General features: G+C 39.5%; 1 protein-coding gene across 5 annotated transcripts in view; it reads left to right on the forward strand.

Moving 5' to 3' along the window:
* GBF1 (golgi brefeldin A resistant guanine nucleotide exchange factor 1) overlaps positions 1 to 17,519 on the forward strand; it is a 197,108-nt gene extending 179,589 nt beyond the window's left edge. For 3 of the 5 annotated variants that reach the window (XM_081956539.1, XM_081956540.1, XM_081956542.1), the window contains exons 36-40: positions 2,337 to 2,438; positions 3,107 to 3,220; positions 8,090 to 8,267; positions 9,820 to 9,957; positions 10,934 to 17,519. In XM_081956539.1, coding sequence (XP_081812665.1) covers positions 2,337 to 2,438; positions 3,107 to 3,220; positions 8,090 to 8,267; positions 9,820 to 9,957; positions 10,934 to 11,205 — 804 coding nt within the window. In that variant the 3' untranslated portion in view covers positions 11,206 to 17,519. Of the gene's footprint in view, positions 1 to 2,336; positions 2,439 to 3,106; positions 3,221 to 8,089; positions 8,268 to 9,133; positions 9,515 to 9,819; positions 9,958 to 10,933 lie in introns of those variants that run through there. The other 2 variants (XM_081956541.1, XM_081956543.1) reach the window with 2 other exon arrangements.
* Positions 17,520 to 23,890: the final 6,371 nt, after the last annotated feature.

Below are 23,890 nucleotides of genomic sequence, written 5' to 3' on the forward strand. Positions count from 1 at the left end.
TTTTACTGTTACTTTGAATTACATTTCAAGTAACCATGCCAAAAGGAAATTTCCTATTTACTAGTATCAAACAGTATTGCACATATTGCATATTGTAAGTGTGAGATTTGGATGAAACTTCATCTTAACATTTCAGCAACTTTACATTCAAATTTTTATTTATTGATTTATAAAAATAATAAAGATGGGGTGTAAATAAACCCACCTTTATTATTTTTATAAATCAAAGTGAACATACAGGTAGTACTTGACTTATGACCACCATTGTGCCCAAATTTTCCAATTAAGTGAGTTTTGTCCCATTTTGCAATCTTTCTTGCCATAGTTGTTAAGGTGAAGTTAAGTTGAATCACTGCAGTTGTTAAGTTATTAACACGATTGTTAGATAAATATGGCTTCTCTATTGATTTTACTTGTCAGAAGATTGCAAAGGGTGATCACAAGATCCAGGGACACTTGCAACCATCATAAATACATGCCAGTTGCTAGGCATCCAAATTTTGACCACCTGACTATGGGATTCTACTCTAGTGGTAAATGTGAAAAACGATCATAAGTCACTCTTTTCAGTGCTGTTGTAACTTTGAATGGTCACTAAACAAATGGTTATAAGTGATGTATATCTTCATCATCCTTTCTCCACAGTAACAATCCTGTGAATTGGGTTGGGCTGAGAAAGATTGCCAGGCCAAAGCTCACCCAGCTGACTTTCATGGCTAAGATGGGATTAAAATTCATAATTTCTTGGTTTCTAGCCTGGTGCTTTAACCAGTAGACCAAACTGGCAACTTGCCACAGCCAACTTGCCATGGCACAACTCTCTGCAGGACGATTCAACAATTCTATTTAATTATTTAAAATTATTTTTAAAAATATTTTTTAATTTTTGTCATTTTATTTTGCCCCTCCTTTGGCATCCTTTCTTTAATGATTCTATTTGATTATTCATTCCATATTGACATAACTCTTGTCCCATAGCGAGTTGTTTGGAGCAAGTTGGCTGTGTTGAGTTGTAGACCTCCTTTTGGCTATACCTGTGGCTATGAAAGAGATTTTTGTATTATATGAAGATACTTTTGATATAATGTAGTGAACACTACTAAAAAAATTTAGGCAAAAAAGCTTGTGGAGCAGCTTAGAAACATTTTGTAGTAAAGGAAAACAATGTTGGTAATAAACCAGAGAGAGAAGATAGGAAGCAGTTTGAAGTTACCTTTATTTACACGGACCAGCTAGAATGAAGACAGCTTGGCTGCTGCTGTGGATAAAGTTCAAAAGCAAAAAAAAATCTTTCCTGTCTACCTCCTCTGCAGTCAGAAAATCCCGTTTCTTACATTTTGAATTATAGCTAAAATAAGTCAAAGAGAGAATCATGAACCGAGGTGAATTTCCTGATTCTCCTTGCTAGGGAGAATACAATTCAATGTCTCTTTTTCAAATCTGATGTTTGACTGAGCTGGGAACATTAGTTCCAAAGGTGGAAGTTCGCATTCAGTATGAGGCTTCATAGGATTTTCAAGTTATATCTTTGAATCTCAAAGAGAATGAAACCAAAGCATTTTCCTGACTTCCCTTGTTAGGGATAGCATGATTCAACATCTTTCATTGCAAGAAAAAGTAGCATAGGGAGTTGTGGCCACATAAACTGAAGTAAATAGTATATTCTTATTAAATATCTCACTAGCACTGTGAATCTCTGTTCATAATTCTAATCATAAATTCACTGACTTGTGGGGTGTACAAAGCAGAACAGACAAATAAACAAGTCTGAAGTGGAGATTAATTGGCACCAGTGCCTATTTTTGGCCTGTGGGTGGAAATTTATTTTATTCATAACATTTATCTATTGATGAGTCAAGGGACGCAGTGGCTCAGTGGCTAAGATGCTGAGCTTGTCGATCAGAAAGATCGGCAGTTCGGCGGTTCAAATCCCTAGCGCCGTATAACATAGTGAGCTCCTGTTACTTGTCCCAACTTCTGCCAACCTAGCAGTTCGAAAGCATGTAAAAATGCAAGTAGAAAAATAGGAACCACATTTGGTGGGAATGTAACAGTGCTCCATGTGCCTTTGGTGTTGAGTCATGCCGGCCACATGACCATGGAGATGTCTTCGGTCAGTGCTGGCTCTTCGGCTTTGAAATGGAGATGAACACTGCCCCCTAGAGTCGGGAACGACTAGAACATATGTGCGAGGGGAACCTTTACCTTTATTGATGAGTTAATCCGCTTCCTCCGCCAATTTACCAGTACTTAACTCCTGATTTGCTTGCAGCCTGTATAAAATATTAGAGTTTTCTTTCTTAACTATTAGCAAATTCCATACCTTGGATCAATAGGTTCTGTTTCCTTTGTTGACCAAACTTCTGGAAAATATTAGCCCGGCAGATATTGGAGGGATGGAAGAGACCAGAATGAGAGCTTCAACTCTACTCTCCAAGGTATAAGGCAACTTCTCTTTTCAGAAAGTGATTTCTGACTGAATTGCAATGGTTCTCATGATTGGTTCTGTTAAGGAGAAGAAAATGAAAATTGGATGCAGTTTCCAGAATTTAGCTCCATTCCAATGGAGACTGGCCAACAGGTTCTGTCAGTTAAGTGTTGTGATAAAAGTAAACAAATTTGCTTTTGTAAGAACAAAAGAGCACTTATGGGACTGGAAAACTGCCTCACAGCTTCCTTTGGGAGGCGATACAAGTTTTAAAAAAAGATTCAGTATTCTGTTACAAACTTGTTATTTAAATATACATATTTAATTATTTCTATTCTATCTATAAATTCATAGGGGAACTTTTTTCAGCTTTAAAGGACTAGATATGTTTTATGTGAAAGAAAATTTTACTCCAGAATTTAAAATGAAAGACTGATTTGTGGGAGTCTTAATTTGATTCCTCATAGTTACCCTGAAAATTTTGTGAGACATTATTAATTGTCACTAGTGATTTCACTCAGTTTGTTTTCATTTTTTATTAAGAATAAAGAACAGTGTGCAACTTGATCTCTGATATTGGTAAAAAAATAATTTTAAACATCATATGAAAGTCACCGTGGACAAGAGTTACATTCTTGCTGAATCCTAAACTAAATTCTCACTGTATTTTCTGTTTAGGTCTTCTTGCAACATTTGTCCCCACTCCTCTCTCTCCCAACATTTGCTGCTTTATGGCTGACAATATTGGATTTCATGGATAAATACATGCATGCTGGCTCCAGTGACTTGTTGGTAAGTAAGTGGAGCAGAGGTGGGTTCCTACCAGTTCGAAGTGGTTCAGTCAAGTAGGTAGTAACTCGGCTGCTCACATCCCTGAACTGGTTCTATTGGTGGTGCCGTAGGCGCCGCCATCTTGTTTTATGCTTCTGCGCATGCACAGAAGCAATTTTTTTTACTACTGGCATGCGCACGTAGTAGTGTGCGTGCCCCCGAAGCATGTCTCTGAGTTATCAAAGACCCAACTTCCCAAAACCTGGACAGGAGCATACATTAGGAACAAAAATAGAATTCTTTATTGGCCAAGTGTGATGGAATTTGTCTTTGGTGCATATGATCTCTTTGTACATAAAAAGACAATATATATTTGTCAGGAATCATAAGGTACAACATTTAATGATAGTCATCAGGTACAAATAAGCAATTAGGAAACAATATCAATATAAATCGTAAGGATACAAGCAACAAAGTTACAGTCCTGCAGTCATACGTGGGAGGAGATGGGTGATAGGAAAGGTTTGACGGTGGTGAGGGAATTATTAGTTTAGCAGAGTGATGGCGCTCGGGAAAAAACTGTTCTTGTGTCTAGTTGTCTTGGTGTGCAGTGCTCTATAGTATCATTTTGAGGGTAGGAGTTGAAACAATTTATGTCCAGGATGTGAGGGGTCTGTAAATATTTTCACGGTCCTCTTTTTGACTCATGCAGTGTACAGGTCCTCAGTGGAAGGCAAGTTGGTAGCCATTGTTTTTTCTGCAGTTCTGATTATCCTCTATTGTTGAGTTGCAGAACCAAACCAAACAGTTATGGAGGTGCAGATGACAGACACAATAATTCCTCTGTAGAACTGTATCAGCAGCTCCTTGGGCAATTTGAGCTTCCGGAGTTGATGCAGAAAGAACATTCTTTGTTTGGCTTTTTTGATGACGTTGTTGATCTTTGGTGTCCATTTTAAGTCTTGAGATATGATAGAACCTAGAAATTTGAAGCTCTGTACTGTGATGTTTAGTATTGTAAGAGGTGGTAGTATGGTAGGGTTTCTCCTAAAGTCTACCACCATTTCTATGGTCTTGAGTGTTCAGTTCCGGATTGTTCCGGTCGCACCACGAGGCTGGTTGTTCAACCTCCCATCTGTATGCGGTTTCATCGTTGTCTCAAATGAGACCAATCATTGTTGTATCATCTGCAAACTTCAGTAGTTTAACAGATGGATCGTTTGAGATGCAGTCATTGGTATATAGACAAAAGAGAAGTGGAGAGGGTACACAGCCCTGGGGGGCTCCTCTGCTAATTGTCCAGGTATCTGATGTGATTTTGCCTAGCTTCACCTGCTGCTTTCTGTCTGTTAGGAAGCTTGTGATCCACTTACAAGTGTGTTCAGGTACCACTAGCTGATTTAGTTTAGTTAGAAGAATGTCTGGAATGATGGCATTGAATGCTGAACTAAAGTCTACAAAGAGGAGCCTTGCGTAAGTCTTTGGAGATTCAAGACACTGTGCGATGTAGTGCAGAGCCATATTAACAGCATCATCTGTTGATCTATTTGCTCAGTAAGCAAATTGCAGGGGGTCTAACAGCGGATCTGTGATAAATTTTCAAGTGGGACATCACTAGCCTTTCAAAGGTTTTGATGGAGGTTTCTTCGGCACTGGGATGAAGGTGGAGGGTTTGAAGCAAGAAGGAACATGGCACATCTCTAGCAATTTGTAGAAGATTCGGGTGAAGATGGGGCCAATTGGTCAGCACAGACTTTTAAGCAAGAAGGAGTTATCTTGTCTGTGCTTGGTGCTTTTCCTGGCTTCTGTCTGTGAAATAGATCTTGCACTTCCTTTTCCATGATCATCAGGGGTTGTGAACCCTATGGGATAAAGTCAGTTGTAGGTTTGGCTGTTGTTGGTGTGTCTGGGATGGGGGTTGTGGAGATAGGTGGCTGTAGTTTCAAATCTGCAGTAAAACACATTCAGGTCATCTGCCAGTTGTTGATTTCCTTCAGCCTGGAAACGAGGTTTGCCGTAACCGGTGATATTTTTAAGAGTTTTCCACATATTTGCTGGTTCATTTGTTGAGAACTGATTCCTTAGCTTTTCAGAGTAGCTTCTTTTTGCTGCTCTGATCTCCCTTGTTAATACATTTCTGGCCTGACTGTACAGCATTCTGTCATCTTTTCTGTAGGCTTTCTCTTTGGAACGATGTAGCTGCTTAGGTCTAGCTGTGAACCAAGGTATTGTTACTGTATATTCACATGTTCCTGATAGGTGTTCACAGATGCTGACATATGATGTTACAGTAGTGAATGTTACAGTGAATCTGTGTATTTGGCTTCAGTCTCCCTAATCTGATCAGCTAGAGTTCGTAATGCCTTGTTTACACAAGCTTGAGGAGGAACATACACAGCAATGAAGAGCAATTATTCTCTTGTGGAGACTAAAAAGGGTTGCAGTTAAAAATTTAAGTTTTCATCACAGAATTTATGTATTATAGTTATATCCTGAGACCAATTGTTGTTGATATATATACATAAGCCTCCTCCCTTCTTTTTACCGGATGATTCTGCAATCCTGTCTGCTGTAAGTATCTGAAACCCTGGTATACGCATGCAGTTGTCATCAATTCCTTCATATAGCTAGGATTCAATAACGTATAGGGCAGGTGCGTTGTAAAAATCAGAATTGCATCTGTTTTAAAGGAGTATTTTATCCATCTTATTAGCAAGTGAATGTAAATTAGTCAGAAAGATTGAAGAGGGGGTGTTATTTCCCCTTATTCCTTTGTCTGTTTAAAATTCCCGCCCTTTTACCTTGCTGGCGGCGTCTCCTCCGTTTGCTTTTGGTGATCCATAGTTCCAGGGAATTTGCTTCCTCCTGGGTTAGAATCTCCTCCGTGTTTGTAAAGATGGGGGGAGGGGAGGTTACAGAGAAATGCTCCTTAAAGAAACCTTGCTTAATTCTTAGCAGATGGACTTGTGAGTATGAGTTCTGTAGAGAAACGCAGAGAATAATAAAAAATAAACCATTGGAGAGCATTTCACCGAGGCAACCATCATCAGCCCCATCTTGGATCCTGGAGTATTACATTAATACCAAAGACACAGATCCTCAACAGATAAAAAACTATAGACCAATATCATTACTAAATGTAATTATAAAATATTCACGTCTATAATTTCAGAAATATTAAAAAGATTTTTAAATGAAGTCATAACATTTAGGTAGAATGGTTTTCTACCTAAAACACAATTGAAAAATAAAATGAGGATTATTATGAATGTATTGGAATACTACAAAGTACACCCCGAAAAACAGCTAGGATTGATCTTTTTGGACACACAAAAAGCCCTTTGATAAAGCAGTTTATGACATTACAGTTGAAAAGCATGAACTTTGGTGAAAACTTTGTAAAGATGATCCAAGCAATATACTCCAATCAAACGGTGAAAGTGATAGTAAACAGAGAAATAACAGAAAATTTTAACATAAACAAGGGTACAAGCCAAGGATGTCCACTATCCTCTCTTTTATTTATATTAACCATAGAAGTCTTACTTAGACAGATTAGACCCGTGATGGCGAACCTATGGCATGCATGCCAGAGGTGGCATATAGAGCCCTCTCCCTGGGCACGCACGCCATTGCCCCCAGCCCAGCTCCGTCCTCTTTTCTGATGAGAGCAACTTTTGCCAAAAGCACCAAAAACTGGTTCGATGACCGTGGGATTACTGTGTTTGATTGGCCTCTCCATTCTTCCTCCATGCTCTGGTCCTTGGTTTCCAAATGAGATGCAAAAGTTGCTCTCATCAGAAAAGAGGACTTTGGACCACTGAGCAACAGGACTTTGGACCACTATGCTTCATTAAGACCAGGGTCAACACAGCCGTCTACTAGGAGATTTTGGAGCACTTTATGCTTCCTTCTGCAGACAAGATTTATGGGGATGCTGACTTCATTTTCCAGCTACCCACACTGCCAAAAGCACCAAAACCTGGTTCAATGACTGTGGGATTACCATGCTTGATTGGCCAGCAAACTCCCCTGACCTGAACCCCATACAGAATCTATGGGGCATTGCCAAGAGAAAGATGAGAGACATGAGACCGAACAATGCAGAAGAGCTGAAGGCCGCTATTGAAGCATCCTGGTCTTCCATAATACCTCAGCAGTGCCACAGGCTGATAGCTTCCATGCCACGCCGCATTGAAGCAGTAATTGCTGCCAAAGGGCCCCAAACCAAGTACTGAGTACATATGCATGCTTATACTTTTCAGAGGTCTGATATTTTTCTATGTACAATCCTTGTTTTATTGATTGCATGTAATATTCTAATTCTCTGAGATGGTGGATTTGGGGTTTTCATGAGCTGTACGCCATAATCAACACAATTATGACAAATCAAGGCTTGAATTATCTTGCTTTGCCTGTAATGAGTCTTATCTCATATATTAGTTTCACCTTTTAAGTTGCATTACTGAAATAAATGAACTTTTGCACGATATTCTAATTTTTTGAGTTTCACCTGTATACTGCAAGTAATATTACTTTGGGATTGTACATGACTATAGATTAAAACATATAGAGTGGTAAATATATGGAGCGTTATGGTACAACTATGAAAATAATGACGTACAACATTCAGTGCATGTAAAAGAGACTATACTGTATGACTCTGAAAATAATGGTTATAATCAGGATGTATAATACTGTGTATATTTAAAAAGGACTTGTTCTAGCCAGTACACCATCATTGCAAAACTGGAAATGTGATGTATTATAAAGAAAAATGTATAATAAAAATATTTTTTTTAAATCAGTGGCAATTTTGCAGGAATGTTGGGGCTTACTTAGGTTTTCAGGGAGCTGCAGACCTATTGATAAATATGTTTTGCCTTCCAGCCAGAGGCCATCCCTGAATCACTGAAGAATATGCTACTAGTAATGGACACAGCTGGGATATTCCATAATGCTGATTCACGAACAGGCTACTCAGATCTATGGGAAATCACCTGGGAGCGCATAGACTGCTTTTTGCCAAAACTACGAGATGAGCTCTTTAAACAGACAGTCATCCAAGGTATATATTCAGAAGCCCATATAGAGCCCTTGAGCTTCAGAGTTACGTGGTCCTTTTTAGACCAAGATCCCATAGAAAGAGGCTATTATTTGAGTTTTGGAAAGTCACAATCCAAGGCTGGGCATAACAATTTCCTTTTTATCAACTTCCCAAATTTAATTTGTTTTTATATATTTCATCTCTATCAAATTTTAACATCAAACGTTAACGTACTAACCGAAAAGGTAAAGGAAATAACAAAAACGACCAAAAATTATACATCAAACAAATTTATAATAAAAATGACCTCCAACTTTATTTTAGAGTTTTAAAGATTATAACAATAGAATCACCTCCTCCAAATTTAAACAAATAATTCCAATCTGTAAAATATCTTAAAATACTAATAAAAAAACTTACTGTAGGACATGACCAGGCTGAGCCATAGGAAGCATGTCATCACTTTGCAGTCCACACTCACAAAATATTTAAGTCCAGCCCTTCTTGAATTCCATTGACTCTTATCTACCTTCAATTTGCCTTAACCATTAATAGTTCAGATTCTTGTTTAGAGGTAGCGTGGTATTTGTATTCAGTTGAACAATCAGGTTCCTGATTTCTTATACCTGACGCTTATTAAAGAAAATTCATAAAATTCTCTTAATTGTATCTAAGACATAGTCAATTATCAAATGTAAATAACCTTATATTTAAAAAGGTATATTTCATCAACTAAAATTTACTCTTATAAAGCATATTGAACACACTTTGCACAGGTGGTGCTTAGTTAACAATGGTTTGTTGTGCAGATACATAAGGGGCCATAGTCTGAATGCAGCTTTATTTGAGGGACGTTTATAATACTGCTCCTTGCTACTTTTATTTAGACCCAGTTTCTACTTATGGATGGATTCCAGACCATCTACTCATTCAGCATCATCTGAGAAGTCTCCAAACTTCTCAATTGGGACCAAAATTTCTATCTCTAAGCAATGCTGTCATAAAGCGTGGTGTCATGTGACTACATCATTTACTGATGGCAAACTTGGCACTCTTGGTTGATGTTATTAAGTGAGGATCACAGGTCATTGTGAGTCCCAGGCAAAGTGCATGAGCACTGTGTGGTCAGGGGTTGGTGCTCTGGGCAGGGGTGGGTGTCTGAGTGGCCCACGAGGTGCAGCAGAGCCAGGTTGTCAGAACTGCCACTTCACCTCCCCGAAGCCTCCTGAAACCAAAAACAGGGCACAGCACGGTACATCCCCCTGGGCACCCCCCACTCTGTGCGCACAAACACCCCCCCACATGCGGAGCAGAGACCCAAAAATCAGTTGGCTAGCAGGAGGCGCACCCGCATGTACATTGGAGCTGAGCTGGGCGATGGCTTTCATGCCAGCAGAGAGGGCTCCACGTGCCACCTGTGGCACACGTGCCATAGGTTCCCTATCACGGTATTAGGGTATTTTGCATGTCTCTAATGGTTTGTTGTGCAGATTCAGTACATAAGGAACCATAATCTGAATGCAGCTTTATTTGAGGGATGTTTATAACGCTGCTCCTTGCTACTTTTATTTAGACCCAGTTTCTACCTTACCAGTAGAAGTACATCTTCCAAAAGCATCGATATCTGCTCAGACACATTCCTCTGGAGAGGATTCCAGACCATCTACTCATTCAGCATCATCTGAGAAGTCTCCAGAAATAGCAGCCAGTGGTAGGATTATATTTTCTACAAGATGAACTATGAATATAAGAACAGAATAGAAACAGAAGGAAAAAAATTAATTAAAAATATTTTTTCTCTGATTGCTCATAATCACATAATCTAATAATAGCGAAATATACAAAAGCAAGGAGGAATCATTGGTTTTTAAATAGGTGTTTAAGAAGCAAAATTCTAAGCTAAAATTCAGTGCATGAAAAACAGTCAGTTAAACCTTTAAAACCCAGCACAATAGAATAGACCGCCTTTTACAGGGACTGTAACAAATTGGGCCAAAATATCTGCCTGATGGTGGAAAGTCATCAGTCTTTCCATGGAAGGCAAGGTTGAGTTAAATTAAAGAATGCAAATAAAATGGTTTTGAAGTGTGGTGTGAAATGGATAAGAGAGTTATGCCCAGGTCTAGGAATACCTTATAGAATGGATATATTAAAACCTATTTGCTGGGCCAGTGAGAATCATAGACAAGTAACATAGACAAGTTGCTTATGCTAATTAAAAAGTTCACTTCTGGTTAGACTGATGGGATTTAAATTTATACTGGAATGGAATAGGATGGAACGGGCAAAGGCAAGGAAGGTAGCTGGTTATGAAGATGAGGTCAACAGGTCAGACTATCTTGATGGCCATCCCTATATTCCCCCTACTCACCCCTGTTTAAATCTTTAAACAGTCACTCTGATGGTGAGCTGCAGCTCAGAAATGCTTGTGCTTCTTAATAAAATTTATTAGTGAGAAAAGGAGCCATCAGACTTCTGATTTTTGCCACTGTAGAGTACCACCCCTCTCCTATAATGTCTACAACATTTACATGGAGATTATATAAGAAAACCCCATTGCAGACATGAACACTCAAATTCTAAGGATTTAGAAGAGCTCAGAATGAATTGGGTGAAATTTGGGGAAAGTGATAGAGACTAATGTCCCTCCTATAAAAATGAGACGTCTGTTATTTTTTCCCCCGCAGATTCTGAGAATGCCTGCATTTCCAGTCACTTTGGATCACATTTTGCCTCTCCAGCAACACCTGGGAAGATGAACCTGGCTACAGATATTCCTCCAGCAGTGGCTCAGCAGCCTCTTATTCTTCAACCACTAGCCTCCCCCTTACAAGTGGGAGTGCCACCTTTGTCTCTGCCTATAATTCTGAACCCAGCTCTCATAGAGGCAACCTCCCCCGTTCCCCTTTTGGCTACCCAGCAGTCTACTGACTCCATCACAATTTCTGAAATAAATTAAAGAAAAAGGAAATGACTAAAGGAATGATGGATTCTGATCATGCTATGTCCAATTTGAAGTTATGCTTGCCCTGAGCAAAAGAGTAGCGTCCCAAAGTAAACATTCTAAGGTGACAATCTTCCAGCTTCTCCTTGCTTTAAAGTTTTCAGTAGAGGCCTGCTTTGATTCCTTTCAGAATGGAGCAAGAAGGCCAGATACTGTTAGAATCAAGCCAAGAAATATCCAGCTTCTGTATAAGTACAGTACTTTGCTTCACTGTCAGCATTTCTTGCACAGATTTACTTTAGGACCATTCTTTCACTCTTGAATCTTTAGGGATTTAGGCTTGTACTTTTGCCAGAGTTAAACTGAACTTTCTGAGAGGATTAGAAGGGTCACTGAACAACATTTGAAACTGGAAAATCTGCATCTAAAATAAAAGAAAGAAAATAATAATCTCAGATTGCCGTGTAAGCTTCATTAGGGTGAGCATTGGTATGGTGCTTCTATTTTTATTTTAAAATTGCTCTGTGTCTTGCAGGCATTCCAATCTAGTGCTTGCTACTTCCTATCAAAAGTACTTGAGGTGAAGTGAAGATCTGCAATAGGCAAAAAGTAGCCTCTACTGTACCTCCTTCAGGAATGGACTGCAAAATGTTTCTTTCAATCTTTTTTGCAGTCTTTTACTTAGGAAAGGTCATTTCTCTCCTGCCCAGAAGTAAAATGTGTTTCAACTAGGGCTCCCACCAGGCAAAAATTCTCTATGTTCACTGCAGAATCCCACTGGCCAATGTCTACTGTATAGAACAATAGGTGATTGTGTGTGAGTGTGCATATGGATTTGGGTGTGTGAGTATGTATATGTGTGTGTAGAGGAGTTAATTGACTTTTTAGGATGAAATAAAAATTGCCCGTAAATGAAATGTGGCTTAGATGTTTATTTCCTTACATGTCAAATATTTTGCCTTTTTATTCTATATTGTTTTGGAAAAATTAGAGAATATCACTATTGACCAATTATGAAGAATTACCCTTTTTGAAACAAGGTGTGTGTGTGTGTGTGTGTGTGTGTGTGTGTTTGAATCATTGTTGACTCCTAGCAACTTCCTGGGCTAGGCCCTGCAATTTTCTTGGGAAGATTTTGGAAGTGGTTTGCTCTTGCCTGCTTCAAAGAACGTGACTGGCCAGTTTTGTGCCTGGGAGAGACTGGAACTCACTATCTCCCAGTTTCTAATGTGGTGCCTTAGTCATGATACCAAACTGGATCTCTAGATGGACATAGTCCTACTGTCACACATGCTCCTTGGTCATAGTTAAGTTCAAGAAAAAATATAGAATTTGTTTTGGGTCGAAAATATAATTGTGTAATTGCATCTTACAAAGTTCAGTGGGTTGAAATATGTCTATATTTCATGTCTATGTTTTTTTGTCATTCCTGAGTAGACTAAGAATGAAATCTGCCTCTTTATCCCCCAGAAGCAAAGATATATAAAGGCAATGTCTATTGCAGTGGAACTGAGAGCCCTTCCGTCCTGCTTATGTAGCCAAACAGTATCTAGTATCCCTCAGATTCCCTGTTGCTCTTTCTTTCTGCAGTGTAGCCAAATTCTATAGGTCCAACATGTGCCCCACATGCATTCTTAAACAATAATAAAAGAGATGGCTATATCTTTACATGGAAATACATCCAAAGAAAAGGCAAACAAAAGAATAACACTGTGCACTAAGAGATATAATATACTGTAGATATAAAAAGTCCCGTTAAAACCTGTTTAAATGCCATATTTTTAAAATGTAAATAAATCAGACCATGCTAAATAACTTCAGAATTGTTTCTGCCTTCAATATAAGCTGTACAATTTGATTAAAAACAAACTGAAACCTTTTAGGGGAGAAAAATAATCAATCCCATATAAAGTTCATCTCTTCTAGTAGGATTTTTCTGACATTTACTCTGTTGCCTGTTACAGCAAAACCTATAGTCAGTCAGGAGAGGGATACAAAACCATTTCCAAGGGATTGGATATAATATGGAATAGAACACAGTAAAGACAGTTATCAACAAGTGGAGAAAATAGCTCAACAGTAACATTATGAAGAACTGGAGTCCCTCCAAAATTGACAAAAAACCAAGAAAACTGGTCCAAAAGGTCTATAGTAACATTAAAGGTGCTGCAGGATTTTTTAGCAAATACTAGTTGTGTATTTGCTGGAATAGACAACAATCTCCCATATTCCTCATATGTCTGGGCTGTTGGGGTAGGGCAGCAAGACAGAGGCCTTTTCTTACAAAGAAAACATTCATGGCTGGCTACGTTTTGCAAAAACTTATGTTAAGTTTGACAAAAGCATGTGGGAAAATGTATTATGGTCTAATGAGACCAAAGTTGAACTTTTGGGGCATAATTCCAAAAAATGTGTTTGCTGCAAAAACAATTGTGCAGCACCAAAAGTACATCACATGCAGTGAAGTGTGGTGGTAGCAGCATTATTCCTTGGGACTGCTTCAGCTTAAACTAGAATCAAAGTGGAGGAAATTATGAACAGTTCCAAATATTGAATTATGGCACACAACCTTCAGAACTTCGATAAAATGCCCAAGATGAAGTGGAATTTCATCTTTCATCCTGTCAATGACTCAACATACCTCCAAATCAACAAAAGAATAACTTCATCAGAAGAATATCAATGTTTTGGAATGGCTCAGCCAGAGTCCGGACCTGAATCCAATTGAAAGTCAGCAGAGTGATCGAAAGAGGGCTATGCACAGAAAATGCTCTCACAATCTGACAGATATGCAGCACTTTTGCAAAGGTTCCCAAGGCAAGATATGCCATGCTGAAAGGCTCGTACCCCAAAGACTGAATAACGTCTATGTTGTGCTTCAGCAAAGTATTAGTTGAAGATTGTGCACAGATGTGCAACCACATTATTGTAAGTTTTTAAATATATTTTTCCCCATAGAAGATTTCAGTTTGGTTTTCAATTGAATTCTGCAGCTTATATACAATGTTATATTGTGAAAAAAATTCTGAAATGATTTAACTTGGTCTGTTGTTTTTTTTATATCTCAGAAATCTGATATGTACCAGGGTGTGTAGAATTTTTGTATCCATTTTGTCTTCTACAGTGACAGTAATTTTATATAAATGTTCACTATGAGTTTGTCCTTTTCAAAAATTTGAGGAGACCTGTACTAAGGATGGTTACCCAACCTTCTAATACCTATCCTTCCTTGCTCATTAGTTCACTAGTGAAATTATCATAGCAGTCATGGTCATTCATCCTCTACAGCTTTGCCTTATTAGTCTTTGTCAAGGCTGTCCTTCTTTATAAGTACTTAAATTCTTTATAGGTACTCTTTAATGACCATTTAACAATGCTTCAAAGTTATGACAACCTCAGAAAAAGTTGTCCTTAAAATTATGACTTTTGTGCTACCCTTACAGACATATGATTGTAATTTGGTACCAGCTTGCATTTATGAAGGTGGCAGCATCTTGCAGGTAGAATTCAGGCCATAGCCACAATGCCACTTCCACAATGGAACAGCTGTTAGCTGACGCTGCAGGAGCATGTTTGCGGTAGCGCCTCTTGGTTTTATTTTATCAATTTTTTTAGTGCTCCCATTGGATCCTTTTTTATTTTTCGAAGGAGATAACAGCATAGACCATAACATAGACAAAAGTTTTTGTTTTTGCTGGGGACTAATAAGGCATGGGGAAAAAGAAACACCATGGCACCAGCCCAGGATCTCTCCCACCAGTGAAAACTGCAAAACAACCAAGAATTGAGGTACGCTTTGCTGGCAAGAGATCTGTAAGTAAAACTAACCTCCCCCCTCCATTTCCCCCTCCATCTTGAGAGGTTAGAATGGGACCTGCAAAGAGATTTGACAAAATTCCCATTTCACCCCAGCCCCTCCAACGCAGCTGACCTACCACAGGCATTCATCCTCCTCTGATGCTCCTCCTCCAACACTGGTCCCCTTCCCACACACTTGTGCTGGGTGAAATGCCCGGGCCTGTTTCCCAATTTGCAGTGTAGGATAATTAGCCACACCTCCTGGCAACCAACATTATAATTTAATAAGATATATGCAAGTGAGAATAAATTTTGCCCAATAGGATACAAATCTGACAATATCTGATTGGGAACTTAAACTTGGAGAATATGCAGCAATGCAAATCCACTTGAGACTTAGCCAAAAATAAAAAAAACTACTATTTGAGGTAATCTTTATTTGAAGTCTTTATTATTGAGCCCTCATAAAAATAAAAACAAGAATTGGCCAGTCATCAGGAATGACTGCAAAATGCAATAGGGAAAATCCCACAATTAGCGATTTTATACAATCTTCTAATTCTCTTAAAAGGCAATAAAAGGATAAATTTCTATTATTTAAATTTATATGCCACTCATCTCTTTGATGGAGTGACTGATTGCAATAGTTATTAGAAAGAATTAGACAATTTTATCTTTAAGCCCAGCGAAACAGAAAGTGACAAAATTCTCTATCAGCCTAATAGGAAAATTCAAAAAGTCAGGATTTTTAAAATATTGTTTCTAATTGTTTTTTAAAAACCAAATGACCCAAATATCAGCAATAGTTGCTACTACGTATCACTAGTACATGTTTTCATACTAGGTCAGAATCATTAACATCACATGGTTGAAAAATAGAAATTAACACAAAAATGGGGAAAAAATTAGATGAAAGAATAGAGGACAATGTCGCCAACTTGATCCTATTGGAATACAAGAAATGGCCAAGCTCGAGCCATTCAATGAAACAGAAATATCACAATCAGAAGTCTTTACACTGAATTTTCAAAGCAGAAGACAAATAATGAGCCATAGCAAGGAGCCATCAGAGCAGATTTTACCCAAAAGGATAAAAGTACAAGATAATGCAATCAAGCCTTGACAATCACTTTAACAGGAAAAAAAATTGGAAATGACATGTCCACCCAAAATCACTCCAAAGTGAATAACATTAGTTATTCACTTCAGTAAGTAGAGCAGTGAAGGAGATTTGCATAGTCTATTGCAGTGAAAACTCAAAATGCAGTCAAGTCATTCACATAATGGAGTGATTTGCACAATTTTAACCCGTTTGAAAGAAAATAGAAATAGTAGCTTTTTCCAAAGTTCCAATTGAAGTAAAAGACAGCAAATCCAATCCAGCAGGTTCTGCAATTGCTTGATAGCTTCTTATAGAAATTCCAAAAATGAACCATTTTGCCACACCCTCATCCACTTAAATCTAAAAGTGGTCAGAGTAGGCCCTAGGGAATTCAAAAGTCCTTTAAACACTTCAATGTTTAGATATTTAGATCTGGATTAAAACCATGATAATATAAAAGATGTAGCATTTTGCAGGCAGAAAGTGGAACCAAACTGAGAAATTACAGTCAGAATTGTGAGTGGTTGACAAGAGGATTGGGCTGTGCTTAGTTTGCCCTCTGGCCACCACAAAAGCTGGCTAGTGGTCTGTGCTTTCTCTTTTAACTCACCTAGGCAGGCAGAAGCTGGCCACGAGAAGTTTTCAACATTTCACTGAGCCCTGATGGTTAGAATGCAATATTGCAGGCTAACTCTGCCCACAGCCTGGAGTTCGATCCTGGCAGGAACAAGGTTGACGCAGCCTTTCCATCCTTCTGAGGTTGATAAAATGATCCAGATTTTGGGGGACATTGTAAAGCACTGTGGGGCAGTGTCATCTGAGTGCTATTGCTATTTAAAGGTGAAGATGCAAATCTATCAACTGCTACAAGGGATTATACACTTTTTATTAGAAGAATTATTGATCCCTTCAAGTGGAAGACTGTCAAACCAAGTTTTGGGAATACACTTTGATGCCTTCATGTTTTAAAAATAAATTTCACACAGAATTTAATTCAAATGAGAAACCTCTCTTTAACGTATGGACTCATACTAAAAAAATTGGGTTTATGATTTTATTCAAATCATAATAGATTTTAGTAATGTGAGTTTATAGTTTCATTGAATTATTCTACTTTGTTCATCTTTATTGATACCATGCTTTGTTTCCAGTTTAACAATGATTTTAACTTTAAAGCAATATAATATATTCAGTTATTTATAATTAATTAATGATGTAGTATAGTCTACTTTTCATCTTTTTGTAAATATTTTGTCCTCACATGTATTTTATTAGTTTTTTCCCTGCCTTTTTCTTGCTTGTTTATATAGCCTTTTAAACTATTCAGCAAAAAAAGACCATGAGTGATGCTTGCATCTCTCCCAACTTTCTCACAGTTGAATGTATAGTTTCACGGATGCATTATTAATAAAACTATTATATTATTAAACTTTTACTAAATGATCTACGTCTTGATTCTCTAAACATCTCTTTGAAATTTTCTTCATGCTTTCACAAAGGCAATTTAATAAAGCTGTCTCTATCTGACTTTTCCTTTAGTTGCTTAATAATGGTTTTTTTTAGTAAAACTAAAATTCTCCTTACCAAATTAATATCTGGTTAACTAATAATAAATATGTGCTTACAGTATATAGACAAAAGAGAACAAAAGAATTGGACATGCCTTGCTCAAGCAGGACACCCCTATACCAAGCGTGTCAAACACGATTTCATTCAGGACTGTCTTAGACCTGCAGAGAATGTGCCTGGGGGGGGGCATAGCCAGTTTAACATAACTTGTGTCAGGGGTACGATTGGGGGCCAAGTGGGGCTGGGGGGATCTATTGTCTCCAGAGGAGGAACGTGAGACCATAGAGAACACCAAAGCCTTGTTCTCCAGATGAACCTTGCTGACTGCTGGTGGCCTTCCTTCCTTCCTTTTCTTCTCTTTCCTTTTTTCTTTGTCTTTCCCTTTCTCCTTTCCTGTCCCTTCTTGGAGGCTCAAATGCAAAAAGGGAAACATTTCTTATTTTGTTTTGCTTTTAATTTGTTTTGCTAGCCCTTTGCCAGCAAAAATGGAGCCCGGGGTGGGGTGGGGTGGGGCGCATGCAGTCCTCTGCCAGCGGAAATACAGCTCAAAGGGCCGCATGCAGCCCCCAAGGTCTGTTTTTGCTGGTAGAGGGCTGTAGGAGGCCATCCAGGCCAAATATTTGGCCTTCCCAAATTCCATTTTCGATGTCATAGGAAACACGGTCTGGTCCTTCACGGTTTCCAGGGAGGCCCTGTAGTGATCTGACGATATAAGCAACTCATGGGCCAGATCCAGCCAGGAGGCCTTGGGTTCAACAACTCTGCCTTTTCTGTAAAAATGCCAGCTTTCCAGACCCAGGTCAACATCAATATATTTTTCTTTTCCAAATCTCTTGGAAATCTTAAAAATAATTTCTGGAGGCAACTTGTTCCACTGATTACATAATTGTTCTCACTGTCAGGAAATTTTTCCTTAGTTCTAAGGTTGCTTCTCTCCTTGATTAGTTTCCATCCATTATTTCTTATGCTCTTGAAAGTTCAAAGCCACCTATCAAATCTGAGCAGATCTTACCCTGAAATAAAATGGATCACAGGATTTTACAAGAAGGTATTGGCAGCGACCACAAACTTAGCAGGGATTCATTGAATATGCTTGCTGCATAAGAGGGTGAAATATATTTGATACAACTAGATTTCTTTACAGGAATGCTACAGATGTTAATTTGATTTGATTTGATTCTAATTTTTTTCCATTTAATCATGGGTGCTCCACTGCTGGAGTTCTTCAAGAAAAGGTTGACCATTGTTCAGGATGGAATAAAGTCTGCTGCCTTGGACAGGGGGTTGGACTAAAAGACCCCTCAGGTCTTTTCCAGCCCTATGAGTCTATGATTGCAATGGATTTGGAAGAATGCCTTGGGGGAATTGTAGTTTATTTCATGTTCCCAAGCAACAACAGTTGAGCAATCATGTGGTGCCTGAATCAATAAGCGGAAGGAACATGCAGCTCTTTGGACAAATGAACACAATGTTCTTTTCATTCAAAGCCAAGCCAGGTTTTCCACCTGATCTACTCAAATTATGAGAGATGTTTACGTTAAAGAAGTACTGCTCTTAATCGTCCCTGGGATTATTCATAGACTATTCATACTTTAGGAAAATATCACATAGAAGTAAGCAGAAGATCAACGAAGCCTTTGTATTCCTAGAATGGATGTTCTGAGCGTCATTGTTGACTTAGTTCTGTTGTGGTTGCAAGATTGGAACTGTGCCCTAATGACTTTGCTTTCAAGAAACTGTTGTGGTTTTTCTAAAGCTAACTTCAGTATAAGTGTCGCGACATTCTGGGTTCCCAGCACATCATCTCTATGTGAGGGAAAGCTTATCTAAAGTGTTCCAATATCTCAGGGGTTGCCACAAAGAAGAGGGAGTCAAACTATTCTCCAAGGCACCTGAGGGTAGAACAAGAAGCAATGGGTGGAAACTAATCAAGGAGAGAAGCAACTTAGAACTGAGGAGAAATTTCCTGACAGTTAGAACAATTAATCAGTGGAACAGCTTGCCTCCAGAAGTTGTGAATGCCCCAACACTGGAAGTCTTTAAGAAGATGTTGGATAGCCATTTGTCTGAAACGGTATAGGGTTTCCTGCCTAGGCAGGGGGTTGGACTAGAAGACCTCCAAGGTCCCTTCCAACTCTACTATTGTATTGTATTGTATTATCTAGGAAAAAAATCATCAGAATTGAAATGTGGTCTACTTGTTCATGATATGAAAGAGTACCGCCTTAGATTTCATGGAGTAATATTCCCTTCAATTAGAAAACTACTACAGCAAGGATGGGGTCCAGATAAAAGATGACATTTATGCATTTTGCATAGAACACAGAATCATAGGACTAGAAGGAAACTCAGAGGTCTTCTAATCCAACCTCCTGATCAAGGCAGGAGACCCTAGATCCGTGATGGCAAACCTAAGGCACGCATGCCAGACGTTGCCTGTGGAGCCCTCTCTGTGGACACGTGAGCCATCGTCCAGCACAGCTTCACTGCGCATGCGGGCGGCCTCCTATTGGCCAGCTGATTTTTGAGTCTGCTGTGCACACAGGAGATGCATGGGGGGGGGGAGTGCAGGGGGATGCAGCACACACACCCCATGCTCCATTTTTGGCACCAAGAGGCTTCAGGGAGGGCCTCTGGAGCCCAGGGAAGGCCATTTTCACCCTCCCAGAGTCTGGAGGAAAGCCTCTGGAGCCTGGGGAGGGTGAAAAATAGGAGGTCCGTTTTTCAAGAAGAGATTGGACAGTCATTTGTCTGGAATGATCTAGGGCAGTGATGACCCCACGCATGCACGAGGTTATTTGTACATGCGCAGGGTCATGCGCACATGTGGGGATCACATGCACATGTGCAGGTGGGCAGGGCACATTGCATTGTGGGTGTGGTGCATGCACACGAGCACAATTTTAGCACACAGTTACAAAAAGGTTCGGCATCACAGCCCTAGATCATTCCAGATAAATGACTGTCCAATCTCTTCTTGAAAACTTTCACTTGACAGAGCATCCACAAACTGTGAGAAACAAACCATCCCATTGATTAATTGTTCTCAATGACAGGAAATTTCTCCTTATTCGAGGTTGGATCTCTCTTTAATAAACTTTTGTCCTTTATTCTTATTCTTTGTGAAAGTGTCTCAAGTACTGGACAACAGTTATTTTTTTCTTTCATTGTCTTCATATTCAGAACAGTGTCCTAACAGGCCTCAATGAACTGGGTAACCCAAGATCTCCACTGCAAAATAAATCTATCCTACACATTTTCCATGTTGATCTCACTGCTGCAGGCTGCAGTCCATCAGAGGTGGTATTCAGCCAGTTCGCACTAGTTGCGCGAAGCAGTAGTGGAAATTTGGCCTGGGTTGCCAAACCGGTTGACTGACCACACCCCCTAACTGGTCACCTGGTCACTTGGTCGCTTGTCCCACCTGCTCACTCGCCCCACCTGCTTGCTTGGTGAATGCTCGCTTGCCCCACCTGGCTGCCCGATGTTCGCCCTGCCCATCCCAGCCCTATATATGTTGCCTTTGTGGCCCAGCTGGGCCCAGCCCAGCTACGTGCATCGTCAGTCACTTCCGTGGCTCGCCCACTCTGAACAGCTTACCAAAGGTAAGTAAGCATGCCGCCTGCTTGCCCTTAGCCTTGGGTCGAGGCCAGTGCTCCAGGGATGTGCCATTCCCTGAGACCCCAGAGCTGCTGCTCGCTCGCTGCCCGCTTCAGCTGGGTCAGGAAATGCAACATTCCCTGGCTCCAGCCTTGCTTCAGAGCGTCCACTCATTGCCCACCTCGGCTGGATCAGGGAATGCTGCATTTCCTGGCTCCAGCCTTGCCCCAGAGCAATCACCTGCTCGCCCTCAGCCTTGCTCACCTACCTTCCATTCTAGTCGCTTTGGGAGGGGGGGACACGATGAGGCTCCGATCAGGTGCCAATCATTTTCGGCTGCCTTCCAACACAGCAGGCCATTCTCCTGGCCAGTTCCAGTGGCCAGCCATGAGTAGCACTCGCAGGCAATGTGTGCTTGTGCACAGCCAGCTTGAAAAACAGTACAGCGATGACAAGTCCCATGACCATCGCTGCCATCACCACCCTTTTTGCACCGGCCACGATAGCCCATCCCATTGCCTGACAGTGCTGCTTGTGGCTGGCTGCCAGACAAGGCCAGGAGAATGGCCTGCTACATCAGAGGAACTGTGTCGCAGCGGAGCTGCTTGAAAGGCAGCCATCAACCGCAGTCTTTAAGTCTTTAAGGACACCAACCAGAGCAGAGGACAACTCAAAGAAATAGTGCAAGATGGGAAAGTGTGGAGAGACTACCTGACCCATAGAATTGCCCAGAGTCAGACACAACTGAATGGATAAGATCCTCATCATCATTGTATGTAAGGGTCAAGAAATACTCCAGAAGGGAGAAAAGAAGCTGACATTGCGAAGATACAACAGTCAATATTTCTGCCGCTGGATGGTCCTTTTGGACCTAAACCATCCCACAGAGACAGTGATAGTGAAGAGTATGTCCTTCTGATCTCAGGGACACCGCAAAGTCCCTGATTGATCCAGGAGAAGCTCTTATTTCCGACGACAGAAACCCAGCCTTTGAAGTTGCTGAAGTTGGGACAGCTCTGGAATGGAAAGAAAGCGGAAAGAGAAAGCGTGTTGAATTGGTGAGGAAATGTTATTATTAGAAAAGAGACTACCCCCAAAAAAAATCTAAGTTAAATTAAAATTGAAGACAGAAGAGAGTAAGTGGCGAAATGAAGCTACATTAAACTTAGTCTGTTATCTTTTTTAAATTCTTTTTTATGGATGGAATTTTTGCAAATGTTCCCTATTTTTTAAACTGAATGGATTAGTTTTTCTTCTTCTACTTTTTATTTTTGTTCTTACACCTATGAATTAAAATTTTTCTTTTTTTCTATAATGCTTGATTGGATTGTGGTTTTTTTCTCCATTTAAGATTTTTTTCTTTAAATTTGGAACATAAAGAAGATATTAAAAAAGGAATATAAAGAGGGCTGTAACAATAGAGGGAAAAGAAATAACTGCCATTTAGAGGCTGGAGGCTTGGAAATATTTTTCCTCTTTCTCTTTGATCATTTGACACTCTAAGGCTGCTCAGCTTGTTTACTGATAGTAGGAAGGACACAGATTGTTTACACAGGTGTTCTTCAGGAGTTCTATCACTAGCTGGATTGGAGGGAAGACAAAACATTGACTTGAAAGATTATAATGAATTTGCTTGAAATTTAATAAAAAGCCTTGAAAATCAAGAAGAGATTGGAGAATATAGAATACAAAACAGATAAATTAGATGGAAAAATTGAGGATGTTTATCAAATGAAGAAAATGGAGGACAGATTGAAGGAAAAAATGAGCAAAGAGATAAGAAAATTGTGGACACTGACAACAAATTGAGCATGGTTGGAAATGACAAGAGCGGAATATGGAAAGGGGAAATAGATGGACTGGAACTCTACTCCAGATTTCAAAGTATAGAAGAAGAAAAGAGAGAAAAATTGATGGAGATAAGGAGAGAAATCTTGACAGAAGCACTAGTGATAACCAAAGACAAGCTGTTGAAAGAAGCAGATGAAGGGTTGCGAGTTTTCATGAGATACCAAATGAACAACAACTTGCGAAGAGAGGTCCATACAAGACTTACCAAGAAAGTAATTAGAATACTAATGCTACAAATGGCAAAAGACTTAAGACTGTACTGTTACTGGAAAGATACAGGTTGATGAAATGAAAGTGCATAATAAAAAATAAGTTAATCTTAGTTGAATTTAGAATATTATGTATAAAATGAAGTTATAGTTGAATAAATGATTAATAATGATAATAATGCATGTATATATATGTGTGTGTGTGTGTGTCAGGCCTGTAGTTCTGTTCCTTTTAGGATCTGCCACACCTTTTATTAATTTCTTAGGCTATTTCATTAGTGTAGTAGTTGGGAGGGGGGAATAGAAAGGAGTAGGATTGTGGAATGTATTGTTATGGATTTTCTTAGAAGCTCAAGGTCGTCTTTTGTCTCCGCACCTCGACACCTGGCCGGAAGCAGAGGGGTGTACATGCCAGCGTGGAAGATGAGGATTGGACCATGTGATGAATCATGGGGTGTGGGAATAGATGATGAACTTTCAACTGGGTGAACCCACAGGATGTACATTAGAGTTGAAATTTCACAGCATAATGCCAACATGTCTGTCTTATTAAATTGGAGTTTTAAGGATA

This window comes from Natrix helvetica, assembly GCF_964273705.1.
Source record: "Natrix helvetica genome assembly, chromosome: 5".
NCBI lineage: Eukaryota > Metazoa > Chordata > Lepidosauria > Squamata > Natricidae > Natrix > Natrix helvetica.